Below are 14,829 nucleotides of genomic sequence, written 5' to 3' on the forward strand. Positions count from 1 at the left end.
TAATATTAATAGGGACCACTAATATTATCCGTGGTCCATAATGAATATCAATGGTCCTTCGTTAATATCGACGATCCACAGTAAATTCCATTAATATTTACTATGGATACCCCGATCTTAATAGGAGACTGCTGATATTATTTGTGGTCTATAGTGAATACTGACGGTCCTCTGTTAATATTGATGATTCACAATGAATAACAATGAATATCGGTGATCTATATGGCCCCACCATTCATACAACAAAAAAGGAACCACCATACTCTCTTTCCTTTCACAAACTTTCATTATTCATAAAATAATAATAATAATAATAAGCCTATAACATTTATAAAGGAACCAATACACTCTTTCACAAACTCTCATTACACTTTCTCTTTCACAAACTCCCACCATTCATTCTCATCAATAAAGACAAAACAACAAAACACAAAAAACTTACCTCTACTCACCATAACTTCTATTTCAAAGTTTGTAGTTGAAAACTTAAAAAAATTATATATTCTTTTAGTCGGAGAGTGGTCTGAACTTCATTGGGGCTTGCCCAGAGTTTTTTGTTATCACCCAAAGGGTGCGGATTCCGATCATACAACTACCAACTGTCAAAGATGACTTCGTCTTCATATGGTCCCAAGACAACAAAGAATATAAGAGAAAACGAAACGACCACATGGCCTCATACGACAAGGGCTCCACATTTTGAACCCATATACATCTAACGTAGGGCCCACTAGGTTATTTTAAAGTAAATCTATCCCTTCCACGTGTAAGGGGTTTTAATTACATATAATCAGTTTAAGTTTAAAGACAAATCTTATCACAGATAAATTATACTAAAAGAAAAAATTCAAAATTAGAGCACATATTAATGTAATAAAAGCCACATATATTTTCAAACAAAAAATTTTAAAAAAAAAAATTAGGTACGTGGGTTCATGGCTATCTAATTAAAATAAACATATCAGATCAATTAAGAGGTGAGTGAAATTTTAATTTTTCTGGAGCTCACGTTTCTTTTCACAAAGAATTTCCATTTTTTGAGACGATAGCTTGCTGCAGCAGATGTATATTTTCATCCGGACAAAATGAAAAAGTAATTATTGGGGCTTCAAAATCATAACTCTGTCCGTCCGTATGGGCTCCTGAGGCTCCCAAGTCAGTGTATGAGGCATCACTGAAAACCCAGATACAATCAAACCATCTCAGAGTGAATGTTCCGTATTCACGCACCCTGAAATTATAGACGTGACATTTATGTAACTAAAATCAAACCATCCAAATCATGGTAACGCCATATACAAGTCACAAGCCCAATGTTGGACTGATGGAATGATCCTAACCTCTGGTGAACGGACAATCTGGATGGATGACCACATTTCATTTAACCGTCATTTAACCGTCGGTTAGATGCCCACCAATCCGCACATTAAGATACAATATCAATGTAATTTTCCGTTTATGACCGCTCAAAAGTGGGACCAACGAGCTGGACGGTTCGATTTACTCAAATATGTGAAACGTGTACACTTACTGAGTGCGAGCGTACGAGCTGCCACCTCATCTCCATCACCCATACCTGCAGGAAAAAATCACGACTCCTTTTTAACCATTTACCCATGCAGCAGACAGATCTGAATCTCCAGCAATCCAGACCATTGATCTGATAGGAAGATCCCAGCCATGCAAGCCAGCCTTTTTTAAGTGTCTCAGCTGCCAGCCATTGATTGAAGGGTCAGTATCCTCCAATCTAGGAGGTGCTTTGGGAATCCCATCAGATCAATGACTTGATCTGGAAAATGGCCCCATTTGTACGGAACATGGGATGATGCTCAGGACCCAACAGCGTCCCCCACCCACTAACAACACCACACCACTACCATTTCATTTCAGTCAGCATCAAAATCACCACACGGTAGAAAAATACCCCACCAAAACTAGCAATAAATCAAAAGTCCAGACCTGAAGTATTCGCGAATTCCGAGTCAGAAATTCTCTCTCTCTCTCTCTCTCTCTCTCTCTCCCCCTCTCTCTAATGGAGGACTGGAGATCCAAGTCGTGTGGGGATGGAAGGATGCAAATGGAGGTATACGGGGGCCATGAGCTGAGATGCTACAGCGCTACTTACACCTCATCTGCTCCCCAACAAACCCAAAAGGACTTGAAGAAGCTCAAGAAGAGCAAAACTAGTGGTGGGTCTTCCTCCAAAAACTGGAGCTTCAACGATCCTGAGCTGCAGAGGAAGAAGAGGGTTGCTAGCTACAAGGTCTATTCTGTTGAAGGGAAGATGAAAGGCTCTTTCAGGAAGAGCTTCAGATGGCTCAAGGACAGATATACACAGGTGGTTTATGGATGGCGGTGATTCTTGGCTGGGTGGGTAGGGCCCACCTCCTTTTGTGCCTCAAATCTTTTCTTTTCTCCCCCTTTTCCTTTGTTGTCTGTGTGTGAGTTTGAGATCTTGGAAGATTGATCTCAATCAACGAATTTCTGGGCCTTTTATGATACTATGATTCGGCTCTTCTTTTCTTTCAACAATTATAATTAACTATGTTTAGATATGTTATATGTATTATGTGGAGTTGTATATGTATTTCTCTTTGTTTGTGTGATTTGGATTCTCATCAAAAGCCAATAATCTTGGTGGAGTTTTCTGATTTGGGGTGGTTGATTTTGTTGATTTTGGAATTATATATATATATATATATATATATATATATATATATATATATATATATATATATATAAATCTTTTGGTGGTTCTCAGCTGTTGGATTGGAGGTTTGAGTGTTTTAGGCCCTGTTTGGCCGGGCAGATTGGATGGGATTGGAAGATAGATCCCCGGATTGGATATAGCAATCCCATGGATCTTAAGACAATCCACTGACATCACCATCATTACCTTTAAATCCCATCCAATCCACCCTAATCCCTTCAAAATTGCCTGGGACGTGTTTGGTTCAAGGGATTGAAAGGGATTGGAAGGTTTAATCCCGGGATTGGCCGGGCGTGCCAAACAGACCTGATATAGCAATCCCGGGATATAGCAATCCCATAGATCTTGCACCAATCCACTGACGCAGCTGTCACTTGAAATCCGTGCAATCCACTATAATACCATCCAATCTACCCGGCCAAACAGGCCCTAAGCATATGCGAGGGCAAGGTTCCTTTTTGTCTCTTTGGTTTGATTTGTGTAGGGATTTGCAATGTTTGCGTTTCTGTCTCTGCATAAGATTTGCTTTGTAGATTGCCGATTGTGGTAAGAATTTGATGGTGTTACAATTTTGCTACCTGTTGGTGTTAGGACATTCGAATGTGATCTTCTGGGAGGTTATAGTAATTGAATTAGATCTCAGGCAGGGTTTAGGTGGTGGTTTCAATAGCGAATTTTGAGGGATCGGTTGAACTGCTTTGTAGTTTTGAGGGGAAATCCTATTAGTTCCTTTTGCGCAACCAGTTATTAGCCATGAATCCGATGCTTCCTATGATGCTAGAATCTTTGACGAGTTTCACTCAGCATTTTAGCCCATGGAAGTGTTTGGGTTAAAGAAGACGGTCTTTCAGGAAGTTGCATACCTTGGTGTTTGTTATTTTGTTCTTTTGCACTGCACAAAAAGGAAATGTCCATGGCTACCATCTATGGATTTGAATTTAGACTTCGATACCTGAAAAAGGGTTAGCCTTTAGGAGGAAAGAGGATCCCAGTGCCACCATACACATGTTCTTCGATAGGTATTAAGAAAGGAATCGGACACTCTATGGTGACAACGGGGTTTTCTACATTTCAATGTTGTAACGTATTAATTTTACCAAGAATAACTTGCATTGGAATCATAATTTACCAAGAAGAGTTGAAATTGACAGTCTTCTTCGGATCCTTCTGATTGTCCATGCAGGATAGATGAGATGATAGATAATGCAGCTTTACTTCTACATGTGAGTTAATGCCTTTGAAGAGTTGCACTAACTCTTATGGATTTGGATGTTAGACTGATACTGGAAATCAGTTCATTGGGATGAACATAATTGGCTTATGCAACACTGTTGTGAGCTGTTATACAGAATTGGCCATTTGGACACAATCATTTCCAAAGTCTTTCATGGTTGGAATTTTAGCAGACCAAACATTTAGAGAGATTCTTATTTCAATATATTTTCACAGTATCTTGAATTGGTCCCACTCCTCATTGATAACTTTTCGAATTGAAGACTCATATGTACCCATCTGATTACCACCACAAGGAAGACTATATTCTCTAGGAAGCTTATTGGTTTGATTATATCATGATCATGAATGACAGCAAAGTTGGAAGGGTGCAGTACACTGTCTAGTCTAGTTAGATATAGAGACTGAGTGAAAATAGATTCACATGGTGACATGTTTGTTCTTATGAATCTTATGATAATACCATTATCACGATAGCTTGTCTGTATCCTTGACATTAAGCGGATTAATTTGGTATGCCTAATGATGAAGCTGCCAATCCATTTCTTCCATAGGAAATTAGCATCATCTAGAATCTTCAAACCTCTCTTTTTCAAAAATTGTTGGATGGTTGATTGGGGAGGTTAAATGGACCCTACCATCAATACATGCAATGGTTCCCCGGTCCTCGTACGTCGGAATGTGAAACTATATTATCAACAAAGATCACATTCTTGCTAGTAATGGAGTAATGATGACTTGCAGGTTGTTAAGTAGCTTTTGTAGATTGTTCAAGTAACTTTATTGAACTGGGATAGGTGCTTGGTGATGTATACTTGACAAAAAATTAGGAAGCATGCACCTTATGCTAACCTCTAGGCATGTCGTGTCATCAGCTTGTGTTGTTGTGTGGTTACCTTGGTTTCCTCCCATGCTGCTCGGATGAAGCTCAACTTCTGGGGGTGGCAACAACAATCCCTGTGATGTGTGTTATGATGGTTCGTTTCTGTCAATGACATGGCCAATCTTATTGTCAGCGTCCTGTATGGATTAGGGAGATTACCTCACTTTCATTTGATAAGTCGAAAGGGATTCATTTCCCTTTTCTTTTCTTTTCTTTTTTCTTTCTTTTTGAACAATAACCATCAATTTGACTCGTTGATTGTAATCAACCTATGTAATAGACTATTAAATAGCGCCTTTGGGAGTTTTGTGCTCTCATTGCTGGTGCCAAGCCTGGATTGAGGAGGGTTGTTTCAAGTTGGCAGCCGGCATCAAACTTTTGGCATAGCTTGCATCATGAATCTGGTAGTTGTGGCCCTGATAGTGGAATGGCGGAATGGGATTCACGTAGGCAACCCCAGTTAGTTGGGATGAGGCTTAGATGATGATGATGATGATGATGATGAATTACCATCAATTTATTAAAATAGAAAGAAAGACAACAAGAAAAGTCAGGGGGGAAAGGCACCAAGGAGCCAACAAAATGAGTGCCCTTCACTCCCATCTTAAGCAAGAGAAAACATTCCTTGAAAACTCCCCCGTGAGAAGCTGAAAACAACAAAGCTGCAAGAAATCGAAGCTAAGAGGAAAAATGAAAACTAGATTCCACAAATATGGTACCATGGTTTCAAATCTGTTTCAAATGTCCATATTTTATCAGTCAATATGGGCGTACAGCATCCAGCTCAGCCAATTCCAATGCCCTAAACGGGGTGAAACTGTCCAATCCAAACATCAGAGGCCACATCGTCCTTACTGTTGTGTGCACTCTGTATTGTTTGCAGGCTGATACACATAAGAAGGCTTGTTTCCACTTTTATATCGATTTTCACTCATAGTTCAACCTTAAGAGGAAGCTTAGATATTTTGATTTGATTGAGGATATTTTGAAGATCAAAACATAAAATTTGAGCAGGATTGGATGAATTGAAGCAAAGTGGACCATTTTGGGGACATTGGTAGTTAAGTAATTATGCTTTTTGAAGTTATGTGCATATGCATTAAGTTTGATGGACTCTAAATTCTAAGTGAGTAGATAACAGAAAACTTGTATTGGATCATGATGCTAATTGTTAGATCATGTCATGATAGTACTTGCCTACTTCGCAGTAAGGGCTCTTTGGTCTTTATAGCCTACGCTTTCTGAGATGATTTTTAGTATTTTTATTTTTTTTAAAACATTGATGATTTTATTGCAACGAGGCTGAAGCCAAGAATTACCAAAAACAAACAGAAAACAGAAAAAACTAGTTACAAATCTGCCCAACTATCAGGGAACTGAGACAGCAGTATTGCCTTGGCTGCCCATTCGTAGACATGGTCTTTGGCCAAATTACAACACCTCCACAATATATCTTTTCTAATTCCTGAAACAATGATGATTCCTCTCCAACCATATTGACCATATCCCAGCTAGCAAACATAGACGCCGGATCTTTTTCCCTTTCTTCCATTTGACCCCACCATGCCATGACAACAAAAGAGATTCTATGGAACCCAGCAAAACCCACCAAGTGCCAACATGATAAAGAAACCTTCTCATATCTTTCTTGCAAATAGATAATGGATGAAAAGATAGTTTGCTGTTTTCTCATGCTGATAACATAGAAGAGACACATTCGGAAGAATCATTTGCCTCGTGCAGATTGTTGACCGTGAGCACTTTGTTCCTTCCTACTAGAGGTCAAAAGACAACTCAGCTTTCAACAGGTCAGCCCAATAGACAACTTTTTCCCCCAGCCCAATAGACAGCATATTTACCAAAGAATGGTCTTATAAACTTTGTCTACATGCCTAACACACAGAAGTATAGATTCTTATGTTTCTTTCTTCTTCTTTTTTCCCCTCCATTTTTATTTTTATTTTTGGTTTAAAATTTTTTGACTGGTTCAGGTTGATATGTGGTCTGATATGGCCCATATCAGATTGATTTTGGGTCAAGGTTGCTATGCCCTCTGAAACCAGTATTCAAAACCTTGGATGGCACCCCCAAGGAAGAGGCCATAAAAGAGCTTAACCATTCGTCATGCCATCTTCTTCTACACTTATCCATTCATGGAATAACTCCGCTCTCAAAACGTTATGAAATTCAGGTCTCTCCATTGCCCAATCTACAATCGAAGCTGCAATTCTTATTTAATGGTCTTGGTGGACAAAATTTTGTTACTGATCCTCCCATTTCTTTCTTTCCACATGCACACACACCACACAGTGGGGTGAGAGGCATCCTCTCTCTACTTAGAAGGTTGCAAACATTTCCGAATAGGTTTTTTATACTCAACCTTTGTACGTTCTCAAGTTCATCGAGAAATGAATTCTTTGACTGTTAAGCCCTTCAAAATAAATTTGTAGTTCTCTGGGTTTTTATTTTATTTTTTAAAATTCAACCTCAGACTTTTGGTATAAATGGATTTACAACCCAATTGATGAAGAAATGCGAAACAACTGAGATGCTTTGTGGGATTATCTTTCTTTGAAATGCATTAACATATTATCTGAAAGATGCTCTTATGGGGGCTTGTAGTTCATCCTTTTATGGCAAGTATTTGTTCATGCTGCAAATTTTCTAATTTCTTACCATTCCCAATGCTTACCTTGATTTTATAATGCACGACATGTTTGGATGGAGTTTATTCTAGTGCTTCAGGTTTGTGACATCCATAGGACCCATCTCTCATAGCTCCTACATTTAGGAGCGCAAGTTGTCAGGCTTCAGTTGAGATTTTTGAAATGCTAGTGTCAGGCTTATTCAATTAAAAAAGAAGAAGAAGAAGGAAAATAAAAAAAAAAAATTAAAAAAAATTGTGGAGTTTCATTCCACTTGAAAGGAAATAACAGAACTAAGGATGTTTCTTAGCATTTGTTAACAAGCATTGCCCAAATTGTAGTTCTGGTGAACATAACTATAGGTGCAATTTGGAGCCGAAACCATCAAAATAAATTCCAAGGAAATTGTAATTTGGGGTGCCTCCAAACGTACACAAATGAGATGTTCCTCTTAAGATTGATGAATTGAGTAAATTTTGAAATGACCAGGGAGCTGCGCCAGTAGCCAAGCCCCTAGAGTTATGCTTCATTATTCTGCTTTGATATTTGTTCGAGGAAGGTTTCATTTTAGACGCCCCACAAAAAGATTGTTGCATGAAGAAAGATGATTAAACAAGTATTGAGGTCTGTAGGAAATATCCCAATGCTTCTGCTCTGGATTGTTCATTTTCTGTATCAGCGCCACCACCATCACCAAAATGACATGTAGCACGGGCGATCGATAAATTCATGCACTGCATTATGAACATTGATTTTACCAAGTAGGCTGCCATAATTTTCATGATTGACTCACAAGTCCCTCGAATTGTGGTGTAAGTTAATTTAACCATGCAAAGATATGTTTGTCTAATCCAAGTAGGGCTGATTGGCCTAGGAAACTGAAAATTTAAAATGTGACTGCCTTACTAGTTCAAAATGTTGGACCCGCTCGGCTGCAGACCAACAGCCCACCCACCGATCCCAAGTGGTGGACCCCACATTTCACAACTGTCAGATCAGAGTCTCACATCCAAAGCTCATTTGAGACAGAAATGGCTAAACACATGCTGCTCTGTCCATTGATTTTTGTTATTTGCAGCATATGGACAAGAAGTGAATCCTGGCGAAGGGAACAGAATGCAACATCAACTTTCTGTAGAGAGAATTTCCAAGATCAAAGTTCTAACCAATACCATTCTAAGCCTGGGAAAAAAAAAAAAAAAAAGAACAGTCAAAACTGCCAATGTCAGTAGCGCCTATTACAGTTGTGTCATTAATATCTCTTTTGAGGAGCCTTAGCATGTGTTTGGATGTATTATTTAACTTAATATCAACGGTCAGTCTGATAACGGATAAAATAACCAAATTGTGGCATTCCTACTGAGGGTAAGAGTGTCATATCACTGTCATCCTTACTTCCAAGTTGGCTTGAAATGAACATGACTGGAATTTGTGGGCTACTTCCTAATTACAAATACTGGATCTATCATTATGTTCGTAATTAAAGGGAGATTATCTGATGGGGCCAGACGAACCGGAAGATGGTAGATCATGTCTGCCATATGCAGGTCCCTAGCTTGGTTTGTCTCATTGTACAATCCTGTCCACCATAGTGGCAGCGGGCTACCACAAAAAAAAAAAAAAAAAAAAAAAAAAGAAGAAGAAGAAGAAGAAGAAGAAGGGATAGGATTTTGGGTTTTATTTTTACAACGTAAGCTATCTGTCCAGATGCCAGTATATGGATGGACCCAATGGATAGATCACCTTGCCACATCCTGTGAGCAAAGATGGCTCTACTATATTAGAGTTCTTTCGGCTCCACTATATGATCCATATCATCCATGATTCAATTCATTTGTACATCCAAACGGATCAAACATTAACTTTGAGGGCATCAGAATCGCATAAGGTTATACATTATTTTGAAAGCATCAATAATGCCTACCACCATCCTGTATTTTGCTACCAACTGTAGTAAATCCGACAGTTTGATTTGGGGCTCACCTCGTGGATGAGCCACAGATACCGTTGCTTAAAAACTGCTGTGATAACATCCTCAACCAATCAACGCGGAATTGATCTACTTCTTTTTTTTAATAACTGCTGTGATAACATCGTCAACCAATCAACGCGGAATTCATCTTCTTTTTTTATTTTTTATTTTTATTTTTATTTATTTTTTATTTTTTATAAACTATTTAACTGTTCACTTGCAGACTTCCTATGCAGTGACTTGATACTGTTACCGTGATTTTAGGTAGCTCATCTACAGAGTAGCCCACTAGATTAAACAGTCTGACATCCTGATTGTGGAGCCCTGCCATTTAAATGGACCTCACATTTATCCACCACTACATGCCCGCCAAATGATGAATTTCATCTAAATTTTATTGACTTGTCAACCTAACGCCCAATGAGTAGTAATTTAACAAGTCCTATACTTTCAATGCGTGATATCCACAAGACATCCAGATACAGCTTCGTTGGTCGTTCGTTTCCTCAGATTTTCCTCTTTTCTATGCTAATATCACAAACGTTGCAATGTCACATGCTCCTCCATATAAAACCCATGGGACACATTAAATTCAAACAGATCATCTGGTGGAACTTCACCATGGATGGACCATATCCCGAAAGTCACTACAATCAGAAAATCATAAATGATTGAATATGGGCCCGCGTCCATCGAATGTTTTGGACACACAAACTTCTCTTTTCCCACAACACAAACAGATCATTGGAAAAGCGTGACTATTGGACTATAGCCCAGTTCTGAGCCTGCCAGATGAGGGTCTAAATATTTATATAAACACCTGCTATGGGGGATCGTGCCCTTTCCTCGCACTTCCCGATGGAGTAGCTATAGGGAAGGCCAGAATGACTGACGATCTTGGTACCCAGGGATAGTCCTTTTTTAACATCCAGACAACTGCATGCCATAGTAGCATTCGTCATGAACAGACTTTCGGTTGACCCTTTTTCCAAATGGCATTTGTTTGTTGGGACGCAGCGCGAATCAAACATATGCCCAAAGACTTTAAAACTTTATTTTCTAATTAACACTCAGATGGGTTTGGTTGCACCAAATTTCATGAAAATATCATGAATTTTTGCATGAAGTTAAGACTGATTGATAACAAAATATCAAAAACAAAAAACAAAAAACAAAACAAATATTTGGTGCAACCAAAGGCAGCTGACCCAACCTTTCACTGATACATAAATGGAGGTTGTTAGAAAATCCTTCCCAAACCTGATCATTTGTTCATTCATTAGATGCTTTCTTGAAGAACACTCTTACAAGCAAAGCATGAAGCGTGAAAGGTAACATCAACTGCATCAACCCGCAATGAATTTTCAGGGCAACAAATTGACCCACAAAAAGTTCATATGCCTCAAAATCATATCCCTTTACTCAAAAAGAAAGGTCCCGTACACTTTAGCCCAGCTCAATGGCCAAAATAATATAGATTACTTTTGGCCTTGCGTTAATAAACATGTTCGCCAGTTTCTACAGAAAATTCATCAGATGGGGCATGGTTTGGTTATATATGTACATTGCGCCTCATGATGAACAATAGCAAGATATTAATTTCAACAAGCAGTGCAACCTTGCACCGACAGTAGGGAGCTGGGAGATGTATACCTCATCTTCAATTGCTGAGCTTTCTCCACCAAAGTAATCAATGTACATCGAATTGGTTTAGATTACGATGTTCTCACTTTACTACGATTCATCAAGTCATGGTAATAAAGGAGGACACACATGGGTTGTCCAAGAATGCTGAAAAAGAACCAGAAGACCATATTCCCCACCTGGCAAAGGTCATCAATTCATCCAAGATTCAGTTCAATCAAATACCAAAACTGAGGAATTGCAATGTTGAGAATCTGGTCGACAAAATTTTGGAAACTGGAAAGTTGCGATGGCATTTCTATAATCTTGACCACTTTAGTTCCAACCTTTATTCGCAAAAAGTGCATTTCAGGATGACTAGTCCTAAAGATGAAAATGCTAGGGCAATTTGCCACAAAGAAAGACATACCATGGTGTTTTTGAATTTATTTTGGAGGTAATTAGTCAAGATGACCAAGGGGACCTGTTACAAAATAACAAGATAGCCATCCAGTGAATATCGCATGCAAAATCCCCATGGGTGTGAAGATGATATAACTCTAAGAATTTGTGGTTGAGAAACATCCTCTTAGAATATACATGAATGAAACATAAATGATTGTAAGAGATTGATAGGAAAGTTGCTGTCTACGTAATATTCCATTTTAGAAAGGGGGAAAAAGATCAAAAACTGAACTTCTGTATGTAATAGCCGTCAAAATTTTATTAAGAACTAAAGAAAGAAACATCAAAAGAGGGGCATTGAGTCCCCAATACAAAGGTGAGCTTTTAGAACTCAGAAACTCTGCAATATCACTAGCCTCTATATTCATGATTAAATGAAATATTTAAACATGATGACAAATCCGAATTTTTGTCAGAAGAGTTTTGCCGAGCCCACAAGCATGTGGAGCCCTGACCATCCAGACACAAGTATACATTCCAATAGGCCACATGTACGAGATCTAAGCTTTCCGCATCGGGTAGACAAAAATCTAATCACTGTGTCCCATCCATTGTTCGGAGTATCCTCGATACCATTCGTATCTCTAGCACGGCGATATTGATAACACTGGTGGCAATACCAATAACACTGGTAATACCAAAAATTCCAGGTATCGGTGATATATCACCAAGTATCGGCAACGTATCAATATCGCCAATGTATCACCAACATTTTCGATTGTAAATTTCAGGTGTCACTTGTATCGCTTATGTATCGATAACGCCAATATTTTCTCGTGTAAATTCTAGGTGTCGCTTGTCTCGCCGGCGAATCAATGATATTTCAATAATATCACCAATGTATCCAAATTGCCAAAAATCTGTTTATTAAATTTTTTATTTTTATTTTTTAAAAAAAATCCATCTAAATTGTTTTTTATGGGCACATGGTGGTGTGCAGTGTTCAATGTCTCAACGACAATATTGATAATATCACAAGATTATCATTATCGCAACATGGTGATATCGAGACCACCGTCTTTCGTTTCCTTTTCAATTGTCAACAATTTCTCCGGGAAATATCGTTTGTTGTCAATATTCTGAAATATGATGGATGTTTGGATGGAAGGTTAGATGGTTGGATGGATATATGGGATGGTTGGACTAATTTCTTACGACAACACATGCTTTTAGGCCCCCATTAAATGGAAACTTATTATGTATACATTTTTTTCATAATTTTTTTATTCCTAAATATGCAAATATGTGTATTTTAGCCTCTCCTGAAGTTTCGCTAAAAAAATCCACCATTTTCCCCATGTTTCCCCACATATCCATCATCAACGATATCGACATTGTTTCCGTATCCCCAGCCACTGATATCGATACTTCGAACACTAGTCCCACTTGATTGAAAGCTCGGATCTTGCACATGTGGACCAGTGCGTGTAGATTGGCAAGGCTCTACAGACTGTGGGCTTAGTAGACCCCATAAAAAATAAAAGTTAATTTCCATTGCTCCAAATTCACATATGATGCCGACCTCATAACATTTTTGGAATCTCCTTTGACAATAAGATTCCCAGAGAGAAGGAGAATATTCCACCCATGGGGAAAAAACCCTACCAACTTCAACTAAAATGAACTTTAGGTAGTAATTGAAGATTGTCTATTAGAAGTTTGTCAATAGACAACAAGAAGCAATATATATATATATATATATATATATATATAATGCAGTAATCAGTTCGTACCTTTCTGACCAGGATGCAATGAGGTGCTGCTACCTTTCTTCAATCCCATGACTGAAAAATATGTGACTGTGTACTGACTACTAAGCGGAGTCAGGCCTCGCTATACTAAAGCATGGGTATCCTACCAAGTTAAAGGAAACTAGGAATACAGGCAAATCTCATCCCCAATTAAGTGTTTCATCAATAGAAGATGCAGCAAGGCTAAAGCAGCAGCACAAAATAGAAAAATAGAGCTACTTTTGATATGGCATGACCAAAAACAAAACAAAAAATAAACCTCTGACAGGCATTTACCTGAAGCATTATCCCTATAAAAGCCCACAGCTTGAAAATGTGGCAAGGAATACCAACACAAAGCTGCAGATAAAACAAAGACAGCTGAACATCAACACATTGTCATATAGTTCAAAAATGTGAGTACATAAAATAATAAAGGGTATAACAATAATCAGCTGGCATAATAACTATTCAGTGCACCAAGATTGGCCTTTGTTAGCTTGAGAACTATGCTCATTAAGGGTATTATTTAAATAATAAAAAAAATCTAATTAAGGAGTCTGAGATGAAAAATGAATTGTTAGAACAGGATAAATGCATAGATTATTAGTTGTTTCTTGCAACCAAGATTGGATTTCACTAGCTCAGGATATATGCTCATTAAGGGTATTATTTAAATAAAATAAAATAAAAATATCTCATTAAGGAGTCTGAGATGAAAAATGAATTGTTAGAACAAAAGAGAAATGCATAGATTATTAGTTGTTTCTTGCGTTGGCTTGCACGGAAGTACGCCAAGGCTTGGGTCATTTGCATTTCCTGTCTAGTTGTGAAGACTTTAACATCCACTGTATATATCTCTCAAGATATGAATATAACCTATCAGTATTTCAGTTCTAACTAGTAATACGGCCCAAGACCTCCACAGATATGGAATGCTTACAGAAAGTGAGGTGTTTACAATAAACAGTTTTCCAATGATTCAAACAGGAAACCACTTAGCAGCTGCTCTTATCACAACAATGTATTTGGATTTCAGTTCAATCAATTATCCCTAATTCAGACTATTATGTGATTCTTGAGAAGATGAAGAAGATAGTATGGAGCATGTTGATATCTCCAGAACAGAAACCAGGAAGTGAGATCAAATCACGTGCAGCAGAGAAGCAAACATCTGTGTGGCAAGACAGGTAATGGACAGACAGATTCAGAGGGAAACTGGGTGGCCATTAGGAAATCAAAGGCCAGAAGATAAGCAAACAGATGTCCATATTTTCATATTTGTTCATAATATCCATTTCGATTCCAGTAGTGATGGGATTTTTGGTGCCTTTGGGAGCATGAGGATGTGTTCATCCCATGGGATCAGCAGTCTGGTAGGATCAAGAGCTTCATGTTTCTGAGATTTTGATACAAAGATGAGGTGAGGAAGGTCATTCAGGTGATGAACAGCAAGGAGTTAGATGGAAGAGTCATTGAGGTATTCGAGCCTCGCAGTGGTTCTGATACTAATTGGCAAGGGTTAAGGGTCTCATCCCAGAGTGAGGAGGTGCTTCCTAGGCGAGGGA

The 14,829-nt window shown here is 38.4% G+C and overlaps 2 protein-coding genes across 7 annotated transcripts in view; one reads left to right on the forward strand and one right to left on the reverse strand.

Annotated features, from left to right (window-relative positions):
- The first annotated feature begins 1,901 nt into the window (after positions 1-1,901).
- On the forward strand, positions 1,902-2,606 carry LOC131217682 (uncharacterized). The gene has a single exon (XM_058212651.1). It carries the CDS (start codon positions 2,033-2,035, stop codon positions 2,357-2,359), a length of 327 nt encoding a protein of 108 aa, XP_058068634.1. The 5' UTR covers positions 1,902-2,032; the 3' UTR covers positions 2,360-2,606.
- An 8,235-nt stretch (positions 2,607-10,841) lies between these two features.
- LOC131217694 (diacylglycerol O-acyltransferase 1-2) overlaps positions 10,842-14,829 on the reverse strand; it is a 55,275-nt gene continuing 51,287 nt past the window's right edge. For 4 of the 6 annotated variants that reach the window (XM_058212677.1, XM_058212675.1, XM_058212674.1 and 1 more), the window contains 3 exons: positions 13,559-13,621; positions 11,497-11,550; positions 10,842-11,266 (listed from right to left, as the gene is read on the reverse strand). In XM_058212677.1, the coding sequence (XP_058068660.1) occupies positions 11,159-11,266; positions 11,497-11,550; positions 13,559-13,621 (225 nt within the window). In that variant the 3' untranslated portion in view covers positions 10,842-11,158. The remainder of the gene's footprint in view (positions 11,267-11,496; positions 11,551-13,558; positions 13,622-14,829) is intronic. The other 2 variants (XM_058212678.1, XM_058212676.1) reach the window with 1 other exon arrangement.

The sequence above is a fragment of the Magnolia sinica genome, chromosome 1 (assembly GCF_029962835.1).
Source record: "Magnolia sinica isolate HGM2019 chromosome 1, MsV1, whole genome shotgun sequence".
Taxonomy (NCBI): Eukaryota; Viridiplantae; Streptophyta; class Magnoliopsida; order Magnoliales; family Magnoliaceae; genus Magnolia; species Magnolia sinica.

Coding starts and splice junctions, on each gene's coding strand:
- LOC131217682 (XM_058212651.1), top strand. CDS start 2,033: ATGGAGGACTGGAGATCCAAGTCGTGTGGGGATGGAAGGATGCAAATG.